The following is a 21,138-nucleotide window of genomic DNA, read 5'->3' as shown; positions in this document are numbered from 1 at the left end:
ATTTGGAATCAGGATTAATAGGTACCTGGAAATGTCATGATAACTGAATCCGTTGGTCACTGGAGGGCATTTTTCCTGCCTTCTGGATCAGGAAAGACCGGGCCTGGGAGCCCAGCTGAGTTCCTTCCTAATCACGTTGCTTTGTGCAGGCCACTCTGAGTTTCTGTTTCCTCACCTGTGAAATGGGTGTGACCATTTAGACTCAGCTGGCAGGGCTGGGAGGATTAAATGTGGGACTCCACGTGTGTTTTAGGTGCTCGATTAAAACAAGAGCTCAGAAAACAAAACAAAACAAAACAAGACAAGAGAAGAGCTCAGGGCTTCCCTGGTGGCGCAGTGGTTGAGAGTCCGCCTGCCAATGCAGGGGACACGGGTTCATGCCTCCGTCTGGGAAGATCCCACATGCCGCGGAGCGGCTGGGCCCGTGAGCCATGGCCGCTGAGCCTGCGCGTCTGGAGCCTGTGCTCCGCAACGGAAGAGGCCACAACAGTGAGAGGCCCGCGTACCGCAAAAACAAAACAAAACAAAACCCCCCAAAAAACAAGAGCTCACATTTACTGAACACCAGCTGTGTGGGGGAACTTGGATTAAAGGGCCACAATCTCTTCGGTCTTGTCTGTTACCTTCTATGGTAGTGGAGTGGAGAAAGGGGTCTGAGGTGGGTGGGGTTTGAGAGGGGACCTTAGGGGAGCAGGTGGGAGGGGGTGGGGCCTCCTCTGATGCCATAATTGGTGGGTCAGGATGTTTACATTTCCTCCACTCAATGAGCCTTTACTGAGAGTTGACTGTGTGTGTATCACGCTGTGCACCTAGCACTGTCTTAGGTACGGGACGCAAAGCAGACCGGGTCTGTTAGCCAAAGAATGCTGTTTTCCCTTCAAAGGTGCCATGCAGCAACGTCTAATGACATGCTTTTCTTGAGGAACTTCATCGGAACATGAGATAAGTCACACTTCTTGGTTTGGGATCCACTTCACCCAAGGCCCCAGACACAGACACTTGGTGGCTTTGCCCTTGTTCATCGCAAACAAAAGGCACCCGCATCCCGCATGAAATGTACTAGATGTGGCTACTTCAAAATTTCCTTTAGTTGCCGTAGGTTAGTTTACACGGCGTTACATTTTGAGGCTCTTTCATTACATATGGATTTTTAACTTCCTTCCCTCCTTCCTTCACCACTATTCATCTTCTTTCAGTTCTTAAAATTTTATCGAGTCCTTGGAAAGTTAGTGGATCCAGGACACTGTAGGAGAGGATGTAGGTGCACGTGTTGGTCTGGGTGACTGAGAGGGTACGTGTGTCAGCCCCAGAGGTAGGTGAAGGAGTGTGTGTGAGAACGAGGGTGTGCAGGTGCGTAAGTGCATGCTGTGATTGTGAATCTCAGGGGTCCAGGTGGGAGAGTGAGGGTAGGGGATGGTGAAGGATGGTGGGTAAGGGAGTCCGGAAAGCGGAGTGAGGTAGAGCGTGGGTCCCGGTGTGACTGTGATTCCTGGGGGCACACGTGTGTGAGGCCTGAGATCCAGGGCGGACAAAGGTGACTCATGGGCGTGAGTGTAGCAGGGTGTGTGCGTGCAGGTGTACGTGTGTGATTGTGAAGGTCGGATGCTGGTGCGGAGTAAGCAGGTGAGAATGAGTGTGCGTGTGTGTGTGCGAGGGTCGCGTGTGAACGTGCAAGGGTGAGCACGTGAGAGGATGGAGGCCGAGGGAGCGTGGCAGTGTGTGCGCGTGAAAGTGGTGTCGGCTGGGGGCGGGGATCGGGCGCGCGCGCGCACGGCGGGGCGTGGGCGGGGGGCGCGTGGCCGGGTGGGCGCGCGTGGGGGGCGCGCGGCGCGGGCCGGGGGCGGGGACACTGCGGCGGCGGCGGCGCGGACACAGCCGGCCGCCCCCCGTGGCAGGCGCGGCGCGGGGTGAGCGGGCGCGGCGCGTAGCTCGGGCCCATGGTGCGCCCGTGTCCGTCGGTCGGGCCGCGCGGGCGGCTCCGCGCGTGGCCCGGCGCTCGCGAGCTCGCCCCCTCGCTGCGGGCCCGGCCCGCCCGCTGCCGCCGCCTCCTCCCCCGGGGCGGCGCGGCGCCGGCGGGCGGTGGCGCGGAGGCCGGACCGGGCGGCGGCCCAGGCGGCGCGGGGGGCACGGCGGCCAAGGCGGGCGGCGCGGGCGACATGACGGACAACATCCCACTGCAGCCGGTGCGCCAGAAGAAGCGGATGGACAGCAGGCCCCGCGGCGGGTGAGCGGGACCCGGGGCTGGCCGCCCTCCTTTGTCCGCGCGCGGCCGGAGCCTGGCGCTCGGGCAGGGCGGGCCGGGCCTGACAGGTTGGCCGGCGCCATGAGCCGGTGGCCGGGCCTGGGAGGCCGGCGGGCGGGCGGGCGGGCGGGCTGGGAGGGAATTCGGCTCAGCTCCAGTTCCCGCCCGGGCCCCCGGCGCGATCGCGTCCCTTTTGGGCCCAAGCGCCCGGCTGCCTCTCACCGATGCCCACCTTCCTTTCGAAACCCCGAGAAGCCGGGCCTGCCCAGCGCTGTTTACACGCGCGTGGAATTGGGATCAGCCTTGCCTCTTAACCGTTTTGTTTCCTGATTACTCCTTGTCGTTGTAATTACGATTTGGTCAGTATCAAACCTTGCTCTGCGCGTGGAGTCCTCGGAAGCCCGGATATGCTCAGTTTATTTGTCGCGGGAGGCATGGCTTCCTCCGCAGACCCGCCGGGGGGGGTCCCCATCAGTGTCTCCGGGTCTCAGCCCCCAGATGGCCGCCTTCCCCTCCCGGCCCCGGCTAGACCCGAACTAGTAGCCGCAGGAGGGCGAGAAGGGTTCCTACTGGTCAACAGGAGACCCCCCCCCCTCCACGGTTCCCCAGTTTGAGAGAAGGAGCCCGCTGGCAGGCGTAGGGGTTGCCACCTGCTGTGGCTTCCCGCATTGGCAGGCCCCTGGGCAGCCTGGTGAGGGTTTCCCTCACTTGGAGAGAGAGGACGGGAGGATGTTTTGCGCCCTGCCGTCTTCTTATTCGGAGGATGGCAATGACCTGTTGAGGTGTTAAGGGTCTGTGGCATCGCCTGCGACAGAGTTAGCTGGGGGGAAGGTTGAGGGGAGCTGGTTAAAATGCAGATTCCCCGGCCCCGCCCAGACCCGCCGATCAGTTCTTGGGGGTGGGACCTGGAAATGTGCATTTTCCGAGGCCGCCCAGGTGAGGCTGTTGTCGGGTGAAGGCTGAGAACCGCAGCTGGGCGGGGCCGGGCCTCGGACCCACCCTTCCCTTTGGCGTCCTGTTCTCTCTGGGCCTTTTCCCTGTGGCGGCCGCTCTTTGCGGCGTCAGTTACTTGATGGAGGGGGTGAGGAGGGTGAACAAGTAGGCTGGCTTCACCAGGTGTCCGTCGAATTAAGAAAAATGAAGAATGCTGCCAGCTGCCATTTTGTGAGGTCTTTGTCCCTGTCTTCTTAAAGTCTTCCTTAAATCTCCCGGTGAGGAGTCCCCTTTGACAGAATACAGAGGAGGAAGCCAGCCCAGCGAGGTCGAGGACTGCTGGGAAGATGCTGCAAAATGCAGGTTGCGCTCGGGCTCTCTGACCCCAGAGACCGACAGCCCTCCACCCTTTCCTTCACTGTTCGCGCGCGTTGTAATCCTGACTGCTCAAGGCTAAAGAACGATAACAATTAACTTGAGCCGTGTGCCTGGCATAGTGCCTGATGTAATATACACCCTCAGTAAATGTTTTTTTTCTCAGTGTTTTAATGAATTAATATGATCAGTGGACTCGAAGATCCTCTAGTTATTAATTTGTGCCAAAAACAATTATAAAATGCCGTGTGTGTGTGTGTGCGTGCGTGCGTGCGTGCGTGTGTGTGTGTGTGTCTGGGGTGCATATACGAATTAAACAAGCCCTGACCACAGGTGCATGCCTCCTGACCCTGCATTGGAATCACCTGGGCAGCTTAAACAATTACCATCCCTGCCCCATTTTAGACCTTTGAAATAAGAGTCTGGGGTGGGACCTGGCTATAAGCTGCCCTGATGATTTTAATGCGCTGGCATAGTTGAGAACCTCTGATTCAGTGCATGAGAGAAAAATGCAAATAATTATTTAAAAGTGATGATTACCATGATAGAAATATGCACCGTTGATACAGGGGCCCAGAGGGAGTGGTGCCGACAGTTGGGGAAAAAGAAAAGATTTCTGTTTGTTATTGGCATGGAAGATCACTCCTTTAGAATTTGCCACTTTGGAACTAATTGATTTCCTAAACAGTGACATGGATTCAAATTCAACTCAGGTATCTGGAATTCCAGGTATTTGCGTATATGTTCTAGTATTTAACCTGCATTTTTAGGAGTAGCCTTGTCAAGTTGCGGATCTTGGCGTTGGGAAGCACTTTTGGGAGCACGGAGAGGTGGAAAGGCTTCCTGTAGTTTAAGGTGGGGGGGCAGGGGGGAGGTGAAGGAATAAGAAATATATTTGTGATGGGTCAGACTCTTTGCTGGGCACTTGAGATAAATGGCTGTGTTTAAATCCTCATAACAACTGTGTGAATTTTTGGAGTTAGTTTCTTCATTTTATAGACAGGGAAACAGATTCAGTGATGCTAAATAATTTGTTGGAGGTCATAGGGATACTCAGTGTGAGGAGGTGGATCAACTCCTTTTACCTAATGGCTCAAAGCTGTAGGATGGTTGGGGGATTTTGTGGTTAAAAAACCAAAAACATAGGTGCCACAGGTCCCAGGAGACAGAGTATAATTAATGCTGGGGTCACTCAGCATATGTCACCAAGACATGCAGTTTATTTGCTGGAGGAATCCCGTAGCCCAGAGCTCTTTTCTCTCTTGAGAAAGTTACCACATCCTGATGTTGAGAAAACTATTACAGTGGTTTTGTTTGGACACAAGGCATTTGCCTCACATTGCTGGAAACCATTTTTCTGACATCATGTGCTTTCCTTCTGGCTAAATGAAGTTCTCCTCTTGGTGAAACACAAGAGATTTTGTTAAGAGCGTGGGCGTAGGATTGGAGAGCTGGGTGCAAGCCTGGGTTTTTTTTGCCACTCACTACGTGTGTGACTTGGGGAAATTACTTTACCTTTCTGGGTCTCATTTTTTCATCTGTAAAGTGGGAGTAACAGTAATTATGTATACCTCCTAGGATTGTTTTGAGACTTAATCCGTGTTAAGTTTGGAACACTAAGTGCTTAGTACCTCCTGGGTCTTTACTAGGACAGATAGTGATAATTAGGTCTTTGTGTAAGGTTTGCTTTGGGGGATCTCCAGAACGCTCCTTTGAGAGGAAGGACCTTTGATGGTAGGAAGTAAAGAAATATTACTGACTTCATTGCTCCTTCCTGATCAAATCCAGGAAATGATTAACTACATAAACTATTCCATCCAGGTATGTAGACGCCCTGGTGTGATAGATATTGTCGAAAGCAGCTCTGGCAGAACTGAGACTTTGCCTTCTCTTAGTGATAATTTGGGGTTTTGTGGCCAAATTGGACAAGGATGCTTTGATTTTTGATGTATTTGGACTTGGGGCATTAGGAAGTTTTGGATGAACTGGGTTAAGAAAGAGCTGACTATTTAGGTACAGAGTCTATTTCAGCCTTTTTTTTAATAAATAACTTTATTCAAGTATAATTTACATCACATAAAATACATCCACTGTTAATGTACAGCTCACTGAGTTTTTTACAGTAGATTTATAGAGTTTGTGCAGCCATCCCCACGATCCAGTTTTTGAACATTTCCATCAGTCGCAAAAGTTCCCTCGTGCCTGTTCGCAGTTCATCCCAGGCTGTCACTGGTCTGCTTTCTGTTTTCATAGGTTTGCCCTTTCTGGAAATTTCGTATAAATGGAATCATAAAATATGTTGTCTTTGTATCTGCCTTTTTTCACAGCATTTTTTTTAATTTAAAATTTTTTAATACAATTTTTAAAGGTTACTTTCCATTTACAGTTATTACAAAATATTGGTTATATTCCCTGTGTTGTACGGTACATCCTTGAGCTCATCTCACACCCAGTAGTTTGTACCTTTTGCTCCCCAGCCCCTATTTAGCACCGCCCACCCCCCACTGGTAACAACTAGTTTTGTTCTCCATGTCTGTGAGTCTGCTTCTTTTTTGTTAGCACAATGGCTTTAAAGTTCCTTTTTATTGCTTAATAGAATTCCATTGTGTAGATATACCATATTTTGTTTATCTGTTCACCAAGATGGACATTTGGATTATTTCCAGTATTTGACTATTGTAAATAACACTGCTAAGAACATTCAAGTCTTTGTATAGACATATGCTTTTATTTCTCTTGTCTACTGTGAGGTTTTTTTTTGGCTGCGTTGGGTCTCTGTTGCTGAGCACGGGCCTTCTCTAGTTGCGATGAGCGGGGGCTACTCTTCGTTGTGGTGCGCGGGCTTCTCATTGCCGTGGCTTCTCTTGTCGTGGAGCACAGGCTCTAGAGCACAGGCTTCAGTAGTTGTGGCACATGGATTTAGTAGTTGTGGCTCGCGGGCTCTAGAGCGCAGGCTCAGTAGTTGTGGCGCACGGGCTTAGTTGCTCCGCGGCATGTGGGATCTTCCCGGACCGGAGCACAAACCCATATCCCCTGCATCGGCAGGCGGACTCTCAACCACTGCGCCACCAGGGAAGTCCGGCAGGTGGATTCTTAACTACTGTGCCACCGGGGAAGTCCCAGACCACTGTCTTTTCCCTCCTGTGCCTCAGTTTCCTCTTCCGTAAAGTGGCGACATAGTAAGAGCCCATGTGGTCGGGCATCATGTATGCAGAGGAGATATGAGCCCTCAGAGAACGCCAGAAATTGTTCTTTGCACAGCCTGGAAGAGGGACCAAGCCTCATGCGGACTCTTGCACTGGGTAACACGATCTCCTCGTCTTTCTAGAACTTTGTAGAGAGTCTGGTTGAGTAAGAACTCTGGCCAGAAAATGGCCACAGAGGACTCGACTCTGCCAGAAGCTCTCTCAGACCTCAAATGGCTAAATCTGTAGTGGCAGGGCTGCTGCAGGCCACGTGCTCCTTTGCAGAGGTGCTTACGCCACGCCAGGACGAGGGTGCAGCAGTGATGTGAATTCACTGTTGATGTGGACGAACAGTGCCCGCGTAGGGAGTTCTTTATACAGATGTGTTTATTCAATGGGAAGTTCTGAACTTTTGATTGAAGCTGTCACTTCTGATTTGTGATGTTAAAATGCCTGTCTCTGTTGACATCATGGAGGGTAGTATTAGGTATACAGTACAGTTGATTCTCATTACTTGCAGTAGTTTTGTTCTGTGAAGTCCCTGCCAGCACTGAATTAGCGAACAGTGAACCACAGCTCCTAGGGGGAAATACAGGGTTAGGTTCCTGTGAGCCTTGGGTTACAGCATTTCAGTCGACCGATCAGTAGAGAACCCTGTGTTCGGTATATTTCTGTTGAAAGACGTGGTATTTAAATATATTGTTGATTCATTAACACTGAGCTCGTGACCAACAGCACTGCAGCTCATGCCTTGAAGGAAGCTTACATGTAACACATGTGTTTTTCTCCATGAGGCACATCACAGGCTTCTTGCTCTTAGGAATGCTGACAGTGCTGGGACCATTTTAAACAGTGATAATAGATAACAAAAAGCACAGAAATGCAGGACACATGGCACTAAACAGGCCATGAAGAGGGCACTTTTGTACAGTATGAGAGCGGAGACGAGAAGGCAGATCCTCGCCCCGTTCAGCCTCAGCTGGGAATGTGTGTGGGTGACTCGGATGGTTTTTTCCGCTCTGAGCATGTCTGTGAATGACCATGAGAGTGCTGTGAGCATGGATTTTTGAGGTTACGAATTTTAGGCAGTAGGTGAATTGGCAAAAACAAATATCACAAATCAGAAGGATGGGCTGTATGTAGGGGTGCGTGTGTTTTCAGTGTCTTTCTGTTGGCACAGTGGACGTGGTATTAGGTATGCAGTCCTAATACCTAATATTAGGTATTAATATTGGGGGGTGGGGTGTGTTGGGGGGAGCATGTATGGGGATTGTGCTGGTGAATGAAATGCATAGACCCCAGCCCTTCCCCTCTCTGTGATGCAGTGGAGAGTTGCATTAACAGCTCTCTGCTCCCTTGGATGAGAACAGAGCAGGCGTTGGTAGCGGCCCATCAGGAAGTGCTCTCTGCGTCCTCTGCCAGCCCAGCTGCACTTGTGCCATCCACTTCCTGTTACAGAATCCCTGCCGTGGGCCCTCCCCTGTACTGACCAAACCCGGACCAGGTGCTCCCTGCCCATGCCAGGCACAGGCAGTGACACCAGATGTGAAATTACAAACCCAGGTGGAGATACTGAAGGGTAGAGCGTGGATACAGGCGCCACTCTTGCCGGGGCTTCCCTGAGGAAGGCCAGTGAGCCACCTGGGTGCCAGTCCCTAAGGAAGCAGGGTGGCCATTTGACCTTGACCTCGGCCACCCATGCAACAAGTAGAAAGTAGGAGGCGGGGTGTCGAATGATCCGTCTTTGGACTTTCGGCTGTCACTTCTCAAAACAGAAGTTTCTTCTAATATCTCTACCCAGATGCACGTGATGAAAATCATTAACTAGGGCTGGCCAGACTTGATGGCCACCTTTGGGAATGGACATGAAGTGCCTGGAGCTTCCCTCCTAAAAGTGAGTGGACTTTGGTTTAATTTAGAAAGAAAAAGACTCATTGTAACATATTTTTTGATGACTTTTACCTAAAGAGATAGAATGGTGCTGATTGTTTTTAAAGCTAGCATCTTTTATTTATGTGACTTTGAAAGATTGATTGAGGTATTCAGAGCTTGGCCTGTGGGAAGCTTCGCCAGAGATCACTAGGTGGCTCGTGGCCAAACATTGAAAGGTTAGCAAATATGTTTATAGTTCCTTCTGTTTGTGCCAAGTGATACTTGTTTCCTCTTTGTAGTAGTGACAGGAAGATTTCTTTTAGAATACATTTCAGTAAAAAACACAGAGTTGATTTAAAAGTATGAAGTCAGTAATAGCTCGGTAGGTTTGTAGACGTGCCCACGTCATGCCTGACATTTAGGAAGTGGTGGCCTGTGCTAATAACATGGTGCTGTTGGTCTAAAAATATAATGTTATTGTTACAAAGGGGAAAGAAAAGGGATAAGCTGGTTGTGCTAATAGATTAAAAATTCTTTTTTTAAAAAATTATTTTATTGAAGTATAGTTGATTTGCAATGTTGTGTTAGTTTCTGCTGTATAGCAAAGTGAGTCAGTTATGCATATATATATTCTTTTCCATTATGATTTATTACAGAATATCGAATATAGTTCCCTGTGCTCTACAGTAGGACCTTGTTGTTTATCCATTCTGTATATAATAGTTTGCAGCTGCTAATCCCAAACTCCCACTCCATCCCTTGCCCATCCCACCAACCCCTGAGCAACCACAAGTCTATCTTCTGTGTCTGTGAGTCTGTTTCTGTTTCATGGATAAGTTCATTTAGGTCATGTTTTAGATTACACATATAAACAATGTCATATGATATTTGTCTTTCTCTGTCTAAGTTATTCACTTAGTATGATAATCTCTAGGTCCATTCATGTTGCTGCAAATGGCATTATTTCATTCTTTTTTATGGCTGAATAATAACATTGTGTACACGTACCACATCTTCTTTATCCACTCATCTGTCGATGGGCACTTAGATTGCTTCCGTGTCTTGACTATTGTAAATAGTGCTGCTATGAACATTGGGGTGCATGCATCTTTTCGAATTATGGTTTTGTCCGGATATATGGCCCGGGAGTGGGATTGCTAGATCATATGGTAGTTCTATTTTTAGTGTTTTGAGGAACCTCCATACTATTTTCCATAGTGGCTGCACCAACTTACATTCCCACCAACAGTGTAGGAGGGTTCCTTTTTCTCCACACCTTCTCAGCATTTGTTATTTGTAGACTTAAAAATTCTTTTTATTTTTCCAAGTTGTCCATGAAAAACATGATTTATTAAAAAATTTTTTTTGCGGTACGCGGACCCCTCACTGTTGCGGCCTCTCCCATTGCGGAGCACAGGCTCCGGACGCGCAGGCTCAGCGGCCATGGCTCACGGGCCCAGGCACTCCGCGGCATGTGGGATCTTCCCGGACCGGGGCACGAACCCGTGTCCCCTGCATCGGCAGACGGACTCTCAACCACTGCGCCACCAGGGAAGCCCAAAAAACATGGTTTTTAAACGATGGTTAGTTTACCCAGTTCATCTGGGACCTTAACGTTGCTTTAATCATTGTCTAAAGTTTGTGGGAGGTTTGTGGGAGAGGACAGTTGGAAGGGGCCCCATGGAAAGGAAGGCTTCTTGTGTGAATTGGAAAGCTGGGTGGGCTGGAGACTATTGCCTTCTTCCAGTTAGATCTCTGTGGCATTTGCCCAGTGCCAGGGAAGAGCCTGCTGGCTGCCCTCCCTGAGGAAGAAGACGCCTGTGGAGGGAACGGGGCCTGGTAGGCTCTCCCCCTCTTTGCTGGGCCATCTGCTGTGACACAAGATGAGGTAGGGTTTGGCCAGTTTAGACCTCAGGGATCCTCAACCTCAGCACTATTGATATTTTCGGTTTGACAGTTCTCTGCCTTGGGAGCCTGTCCTGTGCACTGTAGGATGTTGGGCAGCATCGCTGGCCTCTACCCCCTAGATGCCAGTGGCACCCTCCCCCCAGTTGTGACAACCCAAACTGTCTCCAGACATTGCCATGTCCCCCGGGGGGTGGGAGGAGTAGGAGTGGGCAGAATTGCAGCTGTTAGGACCCAATGGATGAGTGGAACGTGTACACTCTATGAAAAGCCATGCCCCTTATTGTCCTTAAGGTGACTCATCCTGTCTTTAAAAAAAAAAAAGAAAGAATGAAAAAAGAAGAACCTGCTGGGCAAGAGATTCATGTTTGGATTACGTTCTTAACTCTGAGTTCAGCTGCTCATTTAGCAGCTAAGGAAGTCTTGAGCTGTTGGAAGAAAGCATTTGGGAAGTGTCATGGGCTGACGTGTGTCCCTCTCCAAATTTACACGTTGAGGTCTTAACCCAGCACCTTAGCAAGTGACTGTATTTGGAGACAGGGCCTTTAAAGAGATGATTAAATTAAAACGAGGCCATTACGGTGAGCCCTTAACTAATCTGAGTGGTGTTCTAAGAAGAGGAGATTAGGACACGAAGAGAGATACCAGGCATGAGAGGAAAGCCCATGAGGACACAGGGAGAAGGTGGCCGTCTGCAAGCCAAGGAGAGAGGCCTCAGAAGGTAACAAATCTGCTGACACCTTGATCTTGGAGTTTCCAGACTCCCAAGCTATAAGAAGATAAATTTCCAGTGTCTAAGCCCCCCGGCCTGTGATATTTTCTTATGGCAGCCTGAGCAGGCTAATATAGGAAGCATCGTATGGTTATTTTGGTCGGTGAGGAATCTCTCGGTGTTTTTGGTAAACCTTTATTTTAGACCGATGATGAGTTCTTCAGTGCTTTTCTTTAGACAGTCCGGTCTCAAGAATTCTCCATAAGCAAAGAGTTCTCCATGTTGCAAAGTCATGTCCACTAGAGCTGAATGCCACCCCCCACCCCCCTGCAACCTAAAACACGTGCCACATGCTCTGTAAGGTGGAGGTGCTGTCCCCAGATGTTTCCTTTTGCTTAAAGAGTTTACAGGGGTCACATTTCAGGTTGTGCTTTGGATGGTTGGTTTGTTAGTTCATGTCACTTGGACTGTGGTAGATTAATTTGATGAGAATTATAATAGTTGCTGCCCCCTATCGTGTGCTGATTAGGTGTCCAGTGCTCTTCTAAGAGTTTTACGTGGACCATCCCATTTCATCCTCCTGACAGCCCTACTTTACAGGTGACAAACTGAAGAACGGTTTTGGTTTAGAATTAAAAGCTCATTTCAGTTTTTTTGAAAGGCTCATTTTAATTTGAATTTCTGCAGCAAATTGTATATCTCAACCTGTCTCTGTGCCCTTTCCTATTTGCGTTTTCTTGTAATGGCCATTTAGAGGAAGTGATTTTTGTTGAGGGAAGAGGAATTGTGGGTTTGTGAGCCTTCAGTGGTTTGGAGGTAAATATGTGTGTACTCCATTGTTCCTGGTAGAAGCAGAGAGCAGAAATGATGTGACAGAGGAAAATTCTGGAAACTTCAAATTATCCCAATCACTGTAAATCCATCAGAAGCATAATATCTGTTTTCAGAGTTAGTTTCCATATTGATCCTTATTTTTTTTAATTCACTCTCTCTGTAGGAGAGACATTCATGCTAATGGCGGGGGTGGGGGAGTGCAGAACATCTATTTCTAAAATGTGTGTACTCACCCTGTAAAAGGAAGTGATTTGAATCTGAATACTTTTTAGCTTTTATACAGTCAGTCCCCATGAAAGTGCAAAGAAAATTTAAAACTGGAGAACCTCCCCCGCCCCCATCCTCTCCCCTCTTTTTTCTGTTCTCCAGATTAAAGGCAGTCAGAGGCTCTCATACAAGGAATGACGCAATTGTGTCCGGGTAAATCGAAGGACTAGGTAGTAAACAGACAACACCACTTGTCCCACCTCGCAGGGTTTTTTTCCCTAAATAAGCTGCTTAAAAAACTATGCATATGTACACATCCATGCGTATATATATACACACACAGGAAAGTGCACAAATCATAAACACACAGCTTGATGAATTTTCATGAAGTGAACACACTCCCGTAACTGGCAGCAGATAAACAGGCTCTGACCTCAGAAGCCTCCTCTTGCCTCCTTCCTCCCCCGCCTTGATCTATATCCTGACTTCTAACAGAGATTGGCTGGGCCTGTTTTTGACCTTTAAGTAAATGCAGTCATGTAGCAGGTACTCACTCATGCCTGTTAATTCTTGCTCCATGTTTGATTCATAAGGGTTGACCGCGTTGCATGTTTATTGTAGTTTGTTCACTCCTGTCCGCCATGTGAAGTCAGAGTATGAATAAGTCATTGATCCTTGAACGATGAGGGGGAAGGGGTTAGGGGTGTCGACCCCCAACCAGTCAAAAATCCAAGTACTGGTACTGCTTGCTGTCTTTGCCTCAAAAACAAAGGAATTGATAAATGACTCACCCGAGAGCAGAAGCTCAAACAGTTTGAATAGAATAAGGACTCAAACGCTAGTTCTTTTGATTTTACATGTTGTGATCTCTAATCAAACACAAACTTTTCCCCAAACTTAGTTAATTTAAAGATGTGTAAAATGAAAATACAGGTGCGTTATTTATCGAGAAAAATCCACATATAAGTAAGTGGACTGGTGCAGTTCAGACCCATGTTGTTCCAGGGCCAGCTGTATTCTGTGACCCCTCTATCCCATCTCTTCCTGATGGCCAAGTGGGACGTTTCCAGCTTGAGGTCTCATGAATGGTGCTGCTGTGGACCTTCCTGAGCTTATCTTGAGGACATGTATTATGTGGCTTTGTTGGGCCCTTGGGGATATTTGTGTTTAGCTTTAGTAGAAATTGATAGTTTTCCAAATTGTACGAATTTGTGCTTCTCCACCCGGGAAAGTGCCAGATGCTCCACATCCTCGTCCACACTTGGTATTTGCCATTTTTCGCTTTAGCCTTCCTCATGGGAGCATAGCAGTATCACAAGAAATGTATTTAAAAAAAATATTTATTTGGGGCTTCCCTGGTAGCACAGTGGTTGAGAGTCCGCCTGCCGATGCAGGGGACACGGGTTCGTGCCCCGGTCCGGGAAGATCCCACATGTCGCGGAGCGGCTGGGCCCGTGAGCCATGGCCGCTGAGCCTGCGCGTCCGGAGCCTGTGCTCCGCAACGGGAGAGGCCACACAGTGAGAGGCTCGCGTACCGCAAAACAACAACAACAACAACAACAAAACAACAACAAAAGTTTTATTTGAGAGAGGCTTCATTTTCTTGCTCTGAAGTCAAGTTTTAGACGTACAGGATAGCCACATCATGGTAACCCTGAACCTAAACGTGGCAAAATGGTCGCATCACAGCAGCCTTGCCTTTCTGACCAAGTACTCTCCTTTTATTTTTACTTTGATTTTACTTTGCCTCATGATAACTTTGTACCATAGCTCACACTAGCTCAAAGATTGCAGCCTCTGTCCTAACGCAGATCCTCGTTTCTACCTTGGTTCCTCCCAGTATATTCTGCAGCTTGGTCTTCCTTTCCTTTCCTTTTTCTTTTTTTGCATTTCTTAGTTTTGATGTTTTTTGATTGAGGTAACATTGGGTTGTAGCATTATGTAAGTTTCATGTGCACAACATTATATTTCTATTTCTGCATACATTACAACCAAACACCCTCCTCTTGAGTAGTTTTCATCATAAGGGAAACAATAGAAAAGTATAAAATTTACTTTCTTTTAATTGTAAAGTGAGTGCATGTGTATTAAAAATTGGAGAACAGAGAAAACTGATGAATGAGTTACTGGTGTAACTTTCCCTTCAAAGGCAACCACAGTTAACACAAACCTTCTAGCATATGCTGTTTTCTTCCTGTCTTGTTTCCGTGTGTACATTGTTTGATGAATTATAACCATGTAGCACATGTGTTTTTATTTCCCGCTTTTTTTTTTCATTCAGCATTTTAATGTAAGGCTTTTTCTGTATCATGATGTGCTCTTTAAATGACACTTGAAGTGGCAACATATTATTTCTTTGAGGAGACACCTTTAATTTACATAACCAGGGCCCTGTAGTTTTACAAGTTGATTCTTATTGTCACTTTATAAATATAATGTATTCATTCTGAACGCTGGCCCTGCAAAGCAGAGGCACGCCAAAGACACACAAAGGGAAAGTTGCGGGAGGCCCAGGCCTGGGTTATGGTGATCTCCTGTTTGCTCTTTGGCTGGAGATGCTCTCGTTTCAGTCCTCACCGCCTCCCAGCTGCTTCCTGCTGCATCTCTGAGATTTCTTGTGTTTCCAAGCTGTTGCATTAACTGGGGCTGAGCCTTTGTCAGTCACTAATATCCCCTGAGCAGTACTGGGATGTTTTGTGCCCAGTGATGGAACCAGGGGCCTGGGGGACCAGGGCTTGTTAGAGAACAGCCCCTGTACAGTCAAGCCGGAGACAGCTGCTGTGGCCCTGGAGGTACCTGACCCACTCAGAGCCCTCCCCAGCTCTGGGGCCCCACACGGGACTTTTTTTTTTTTTGGCTGCATTGGGTCTTCACTGCTGCACGGGGGCTTTCTCTAGTTGCAGCGCTTCATTGTGGTGCACGGGCTTCTCATTGCGGAGCACGGGCTCTAGGCTCGTGGCCTTCAGTAGTTGTGGCTCGCGGGCTCTAGAGCACAGGCTCAGTAGTTGTGGCACACGGGCTTAGTTGCTGCAGGGCGTGTGGGATCTTCCCAGACCAGGGCTCGAACCCCTGTCCCCTGCATCGGCGGGTGGATTCTTACCACTGCGCCACCAGGGAAGCACCCCACACGGGACTTTTAAACACTAGCATTTTATTTTTTCTAGTATAAAAGTAATAATTTCTGTTAAAGAAAACTACTGATTTCTCTTAGAGAAAGGTTAAAGATGCAGTAGCTAGAATTTAAAGCCCAACTTTCTATTAACATTTAGGTATGTTTCCTCCTGATCTATAATTTTATCGGATGGCTATTGGGTGACATTATTTTCGTTGGTTTTTGCTGTTAGAAATTAGAACCTAGTCTACAGAGGCTATCTTTCTTCTTTCTTTCTTTTTTTTTTAGCCATGCCATGGGCCATGTGGGATCTTAGCTCCCTGACCAGGATGGAACCCGCACCTCCTGCAGTGGAAGTGCAAAGTCTTAACCACTGGACCACCAGGGAAGTCCCTAGAGGCTATCTTGATGCATGAATTTTTGCTACATCTTGGACAATGAATTTCTGGAAGGGCTCTGCCATTTTACACCCCATGAAAGCCAGAATGGCCCTTGTTCCAGGGTCAGGATAATTTTGCCTTTTGCCTAGCGCAAACCCCCGAGATTGGGAAAGTTCAAGAAAAAGAGAGAGAAAGAAATAAAAACACATGCTTTCCTTTCTTTGTCAGCCACAGATCAGGCTTCCTGTTTATTAACGTGTGAGCCAGGTGGAGCTGGAGGGCAGTAGGGGCCTGTGGTCGATGGAGGACAGGCTTGCTCCGTGGTAACGCTAACGCTCTGTGGATGGACTGGGGGAACCGAACACCTCACAGTGGTGTGTGTTTGGTGGCTGTGAGAGATAACGGAGTCTGCAAGCATACAGTAAATGTTTGTTGAACGAATAAAAGGCTTTCTAGATCCAGTTTCTCTTGACAAAGCTGTGTGTAGACAACAGGGCCAAGGCACATCTGCTTCCCTGCAGAGGAGGGTGAGGGTTGTAGTGGGGTCGTTGGAGCCCAGGGTCACGTTCCCCTGCAGCAGCAGCATTAGGACAGGTGTGAAGTGCTCCCTGTGAGGGCCCTGCCACGCCTGAGCTGCCCTCGGACCAGCCCCTCAGCCCCTCTACCACCTGTTTCCAGAGGTAAACCCCTCCCAAGCGACAGGTGTTGTAACTTCTGGCGTCTTACAGGCGCCCTTGGAAACATCCCCCGTGGCCTTCCCGGGGGCTCGGTGCCAGAGCCACGCCTGGTGGGGCAGCGCCTTGGCGGGGCTGCAGCCCCGGTCTCCAGGGGAGCGCGGATGGAGCTGAGTCCGGTTAGGAGGCGGGTTCCTGGTGGAGGGCTGGCTCCCCGCCACCTGGCTTGGCTGCCCAGCACCTTGAGGGGCTGAGAGCCTGGATTCAGGCACCGCTGCCTCTGTGCACGTTGGCCTCCTCCTCTCACTGGCTATATGACCTTGGGCGAGAGAGTCCAGCTCTCTGAAAACGGGTGTGATGACAGTGCTGGGGGGCGGGGTGTGAGGACTGAATGAGCTGATGCATGTCAGGTGCTTAGATCCCAAGCGTGGGGCCCCCGGGAAGTACAGTAGCAGTGATAGCCGTTGTCAAGGATGACAGTGGGGTGGAGGGAGGAGCCATGCGGGCCTGGGCGGTGGCACTGGGGACCCTCCGTGTGTCCTGCTGTGTCTCTGTCATTGGGTTCCTCCCTAGGTGGTCGTCTGAACAATTCAGAGGTGGCTCTTGGAGTCTGCTGTAGTGTGAGGTCTTCAGGCGCTGGTTAAGAGCGATGGCTCTCGGGTCCACCTGCTGGACCCACAGCTGACTCTGCCCCCCACCAGCTGCAGGACTCTCAGTGTGGGAGGGGGGCGATGAGAGCGCCCACGGAATGGGGGTCAGGATCAAGGGAAGTAATTCACGTGGACAGCCGGCACACGCTGAGCGCTTTATAGCTGTTCTCGCTTATTGTCCTGGTATCTGGGGAATTGCCTTCCATGTAATCATTCAGTTCTGTTCAGTTCTCTGGCATTCTGTGGGCTGCTGCTGGGTGCTGCCGCACCAGACCTCTTCTAGAACCCGTGAGCAGATGGCCTAGCGAAAGTGTCCACGTGTGAGCAGGGTCCCTGCACGCTGGGTGCCTGGGGCATGTGGAGGGATCCACGCAGAGCGACCGAGCACCTGCTGTATGCCAGGCCTGGGATGGGAGGCGAGCAGTATCTGGTCTCTGACCCACAAGCTTGTGGCTGAGATTTAAGGCTGCAGACTGAGAGCCGTGTGCTGTTTGGGCAGCAGTGTGGGGTTTTTGGGTTTTTTTTTTGGTTTTGGTTTTAAATTTAAAAAGTTTAATCACAGGGTCACATAGTTCAGTATTGGTTTTTTTCTTATAAATTTATTTGTTTGTTTGTTTTTGCTGCATCGGGTCTTTGTTGCTGCGCGTGGGCTTTCTCTAGTTGTGGCGAACGGGGACTACTCTTCGTTGCGGTGCATGGGCTTCTCATTGCGGTGGCTTCTCATTGCAGAGCACGGGCTCTAGGCACACGGGCTTCAGTAGTTGTGGCACACAGGCTTGGTTGCTCCGCGGCATGTGGGATCTTCCTGGACTACGGCTCGAACCCGTGTCCCCTGCATTGACAGGCAGATTCTTAACCGCTGTGCCACCAGGGAAGTCCCAGTTCAGTGTTAAAAGGTACAGAAGTGTGTACATTGCACACTTAGTCTCCCTCCCGCCCGCTCCGTTCACCTACCCTGTGCCCCTCTCCAGGCAACCACTCATCAATTTCTTCAGTGTCGTTCTGGAGAAGCTTTAACCATCTACCAAAAAAAAGTACAAGTATCTTATATCTATCTAGACAAACATGCATGGATGTTTCCCTTTTTTATTCAATTATTAGTACACCTTACACACTACAACCTATTTTTTTCACTTAACAATACACCCTGGGCCTGTTCCATATCAGGACATAAAGAGCTTCTTTATTAAAATTTTTTCTTTAAAGTGGCTTAATTGGATTCCATCGAATAGATGTACTTTAAGCAGTTTACTACAGATGAGGTTTCGGTTATTTCTAGTTTGCTGTTACTAGATGTTATGGTGAATGGTCTTTATACCCATTTTGGAACATATGGAATATCTCGAAGGGGAATGGTTGGGTCAAAATGAATGTCCATTTGTAATTTTGATAGCTGTCGCCAGGCTTCCCTCCCTCAAGGTAACACTGATTTAGGCCCCTCCCAGCAGTGAAGGGTGCCTGTTTGGCCATCCTGACCAAGCACAGGTGTTGTTAGGCTCTTTGATCTTCGTCATCGTGCTAAGTAAAAAAATGATCTCTCAGTGTGGTTTTAGTTTTGCTAGTACTTTAAAATTGAATCAGTTGCCAACATTTAAAAACTGAGTGTTTGCATCTCACAATCTTATGTTTTGTCTTTGTCTTGAAGAATTGGATGGTCTACTGTGCTGGGTTTATGTAGAATTGTATCCTGGTAGGATCTGGGGGCAGCTACTTCCTTCCCGTGAGATCTGGTCTCCTCAGTGTGCCCCACCCCACTGGATCCTGTGTTTATTTTTGTTCATTTATTGTTTTCTGTTACTTTCTGGGCTTCTGTAGATTTGAGTTTGCCAGTCCTGGTCTAGAGAGAAACAGGTAAATCTAAGGGAGAACAGAGCTGCTTCGTCTTCTCTTCGGGAATAACAGAGTTGGGTTTTGACGGATAAGTAGAAGTTGGGTGATGGGCTTGCCTGAGCAAGTCTGGTGTGGATGAGTCTTGCACAGGGGTTGGGAGTTGGAGAAAAATGAAACAGCCAGGGAAGAGCTGAAAGTGCAGAGTTCTGGAGCTCACCTGCCTTGGCTGCAGTCGGTGGCTTGACTGTGAGGACCTGGGATGAAAAGGTAACAGGGGTGAATTTGAGTTCATAATTATTGAATCGTGGGGTTGGATGCAATGTGAGAGGTGTCATGTGCTCTGAGCAGAAAGAGACCAATAGGGGAAGACTTAAGGCCCGAGAAATAGGGAGAGGCGACAGTTTGCATCATCCGTGACTGCCCCCTACCCCAGAGAACCAGAGTTAACAGTTTGTGTGTGTGTGTGTGTGTGTGTATATTTGTTTCCTAGTATTTTTTTCCATGCATATATCAGCATATATTATTTTTATTAAAATATAGCACAATAAATTGCTTATCTTTTGCTTGCTTTTTTCCTTCTGTTTTATCGCTTGGATCTTGTCCTGCCAGTGTGTGTGTCTCTACCTTATTCTTTCCAGACTACAGCCCCTTGTACAGGGGTCTTGCCGTAATGGGCATTTGGTCATTTCCAGGGTTTTGCTCTCTGTCTGTATTGCTGCTGCTGGCCTCCTAGTGCATTTCCCGTTGGTCACCAGTACCCATATTTGTGTCCTTCTAGGTAGACTTGCTAGGTCAGAGGATCTGAGCTGTACGGTTGAAGAAGCTGCTGCATCGACTTGGCTTTTTTCATTGGTAAACAGTGGTCCCACCTTATCTGAGCTTTCGCTTTCTATGGTTTCAGTTACCCTTAATGAACCCGAAAATATGAAATGGAAAATTCCAGAAGTAAACAATTCATAAGTTTTACATTGTCCGCTGTTCCGAGTAGCATGATGAAATCTTGTGTCTTCCTTAGTCCTGCCCCGGACATGACTCATCATCCCTCTGTCCCGCATATCCTGCCAGTAGTCACTCAGATGGGTCTCCGTTATCAGATCAGCTGTCTCAGTATCACAGCGCTTGTGTTCAAACAACCCTTATTTTACTTAATAATGGCCCCGAATAGTGATGTTGGCAATTCGGACATGTCAAAGGGAAGCTGTGAAGTGCTTCTTTTAAGTGAAAAGGTGAAAGTTCTCGACTTAAAGGAAAGAAAAGAAGTCGTATGCTGAGGTTGCTAAGATCCACAGTAAGAATGAATCTTCTATCAGTGAAATTATGAAGAGGGAAAAAGAAATTCGTGCTAGTTTTCGTGCACCTCAAACCGCAAAACTTATGGCCACGGTGTGTGATAAGTACTTTAGTTAAGATGAAAAGGGCATTAAATTTGTACATAAGGTATTTTGAGAGAGACCATGTTCACATAACTTTTATTACAGTATATTGTTATAATTGTTATGTTTTATTATTGGTTATTGTTATTAATCTGTTACTGTGCCTAATTCATAAATGAAACTTTATCACAGGTATTTGTGTATAGGAAAAACTCCGTGCTATCCTCAGTTTCACGCATCCCCTGGGGGGGTCTTGGACCGTATCCCCTGTGGATAAGAGGGACAACTATAGTCTTGTTTCTTCTCCAGACAGTAGCATTCCTGTGGCCAGAGATACTTCAGACTTCAGTGAACTACTTCCTTCTTTGCATTCTTTCAGATCCTAGATTTTATATTCTCCCGGTTTAAAAAAAAAAAAAATCTAGCCACTTCCCTGTTTCTAGAACAAAGAGCAAAAGTTTCCCTTCATACCTTCCCTTCCATTCCTTCCAGTCCCCCCCACCTGCCCTCCAGGCATCTGTGCTTAACAGTTTGGGTTACGTCCTTCTAGACCTGCTGTCCAGTGTGGTAGCCACTAGCCGCATGTGGCTGTTTTCATTCATTAAATTAATGAACTAAAATTTAAAATGTATGTTTCCAGCGCTCAACAGCCATGTGTGGCTAATGGCTGGTGTGTTCGATGGTGCAGCTAGAGAACATCTCCCTCTGCACAGAAATGTCGGGGACAGTCCCGCTCTAGAGCAGCATTCTCAGATTGGGGATGGTTGGCATTTGGGGCCAGATAATCCTCTGTGTGGGGCTGTCTTGTCCACTGTAGGCTGTTTAGCAGCATCCTTGGCTTCTACCCACTAGAT

The 21,138-nt window shown here is 48.2% G+C and overlaps 1 protein-coding gene across 1 annotated transcript in view; it reads left to right on the top strand.

Moving 5' to 3' along the window:
- Window positions 1–2,100: 2,100 nt before the first annotated feature.
- ATP9A (ATPase phospholipid transporting 9A (putative)) overlaps window positions 2,101–21,138 on the top strand; it is a 134,624-nt gene continuing 115,586 nt past the window's right edge. Inside the window, exon 1 of the mRNA XM_082671506.1 lies at window positions 2,101–2,224. Coding sequence (XP_082527632.1) covers window positions 2,157–2,224 — 68 coding nt within the window. The 5' untranslated portion in view covers window positions 2,101–2,156. The remainder of the gene's footprint in view (window positions 2,225–21,138) is intronic.

The sequence above is a fragment of the Grampus griseus genome, assembly GCF_964374135.1.
Source record: "Grampus griseus genome assembly, chromosome: 14".
Taxonomy (NCBI): Eukaryota; Metazoa; Chordata; class Mammalia; order Artiodactyla; family Delphinidae; genus Grampus; species Grampus griseus.
The sequence above is the reverse complement of the archived record's forward strand: the minus strand, read 5'-3'. Positions and strand labels throughout refer to the sequence as shown.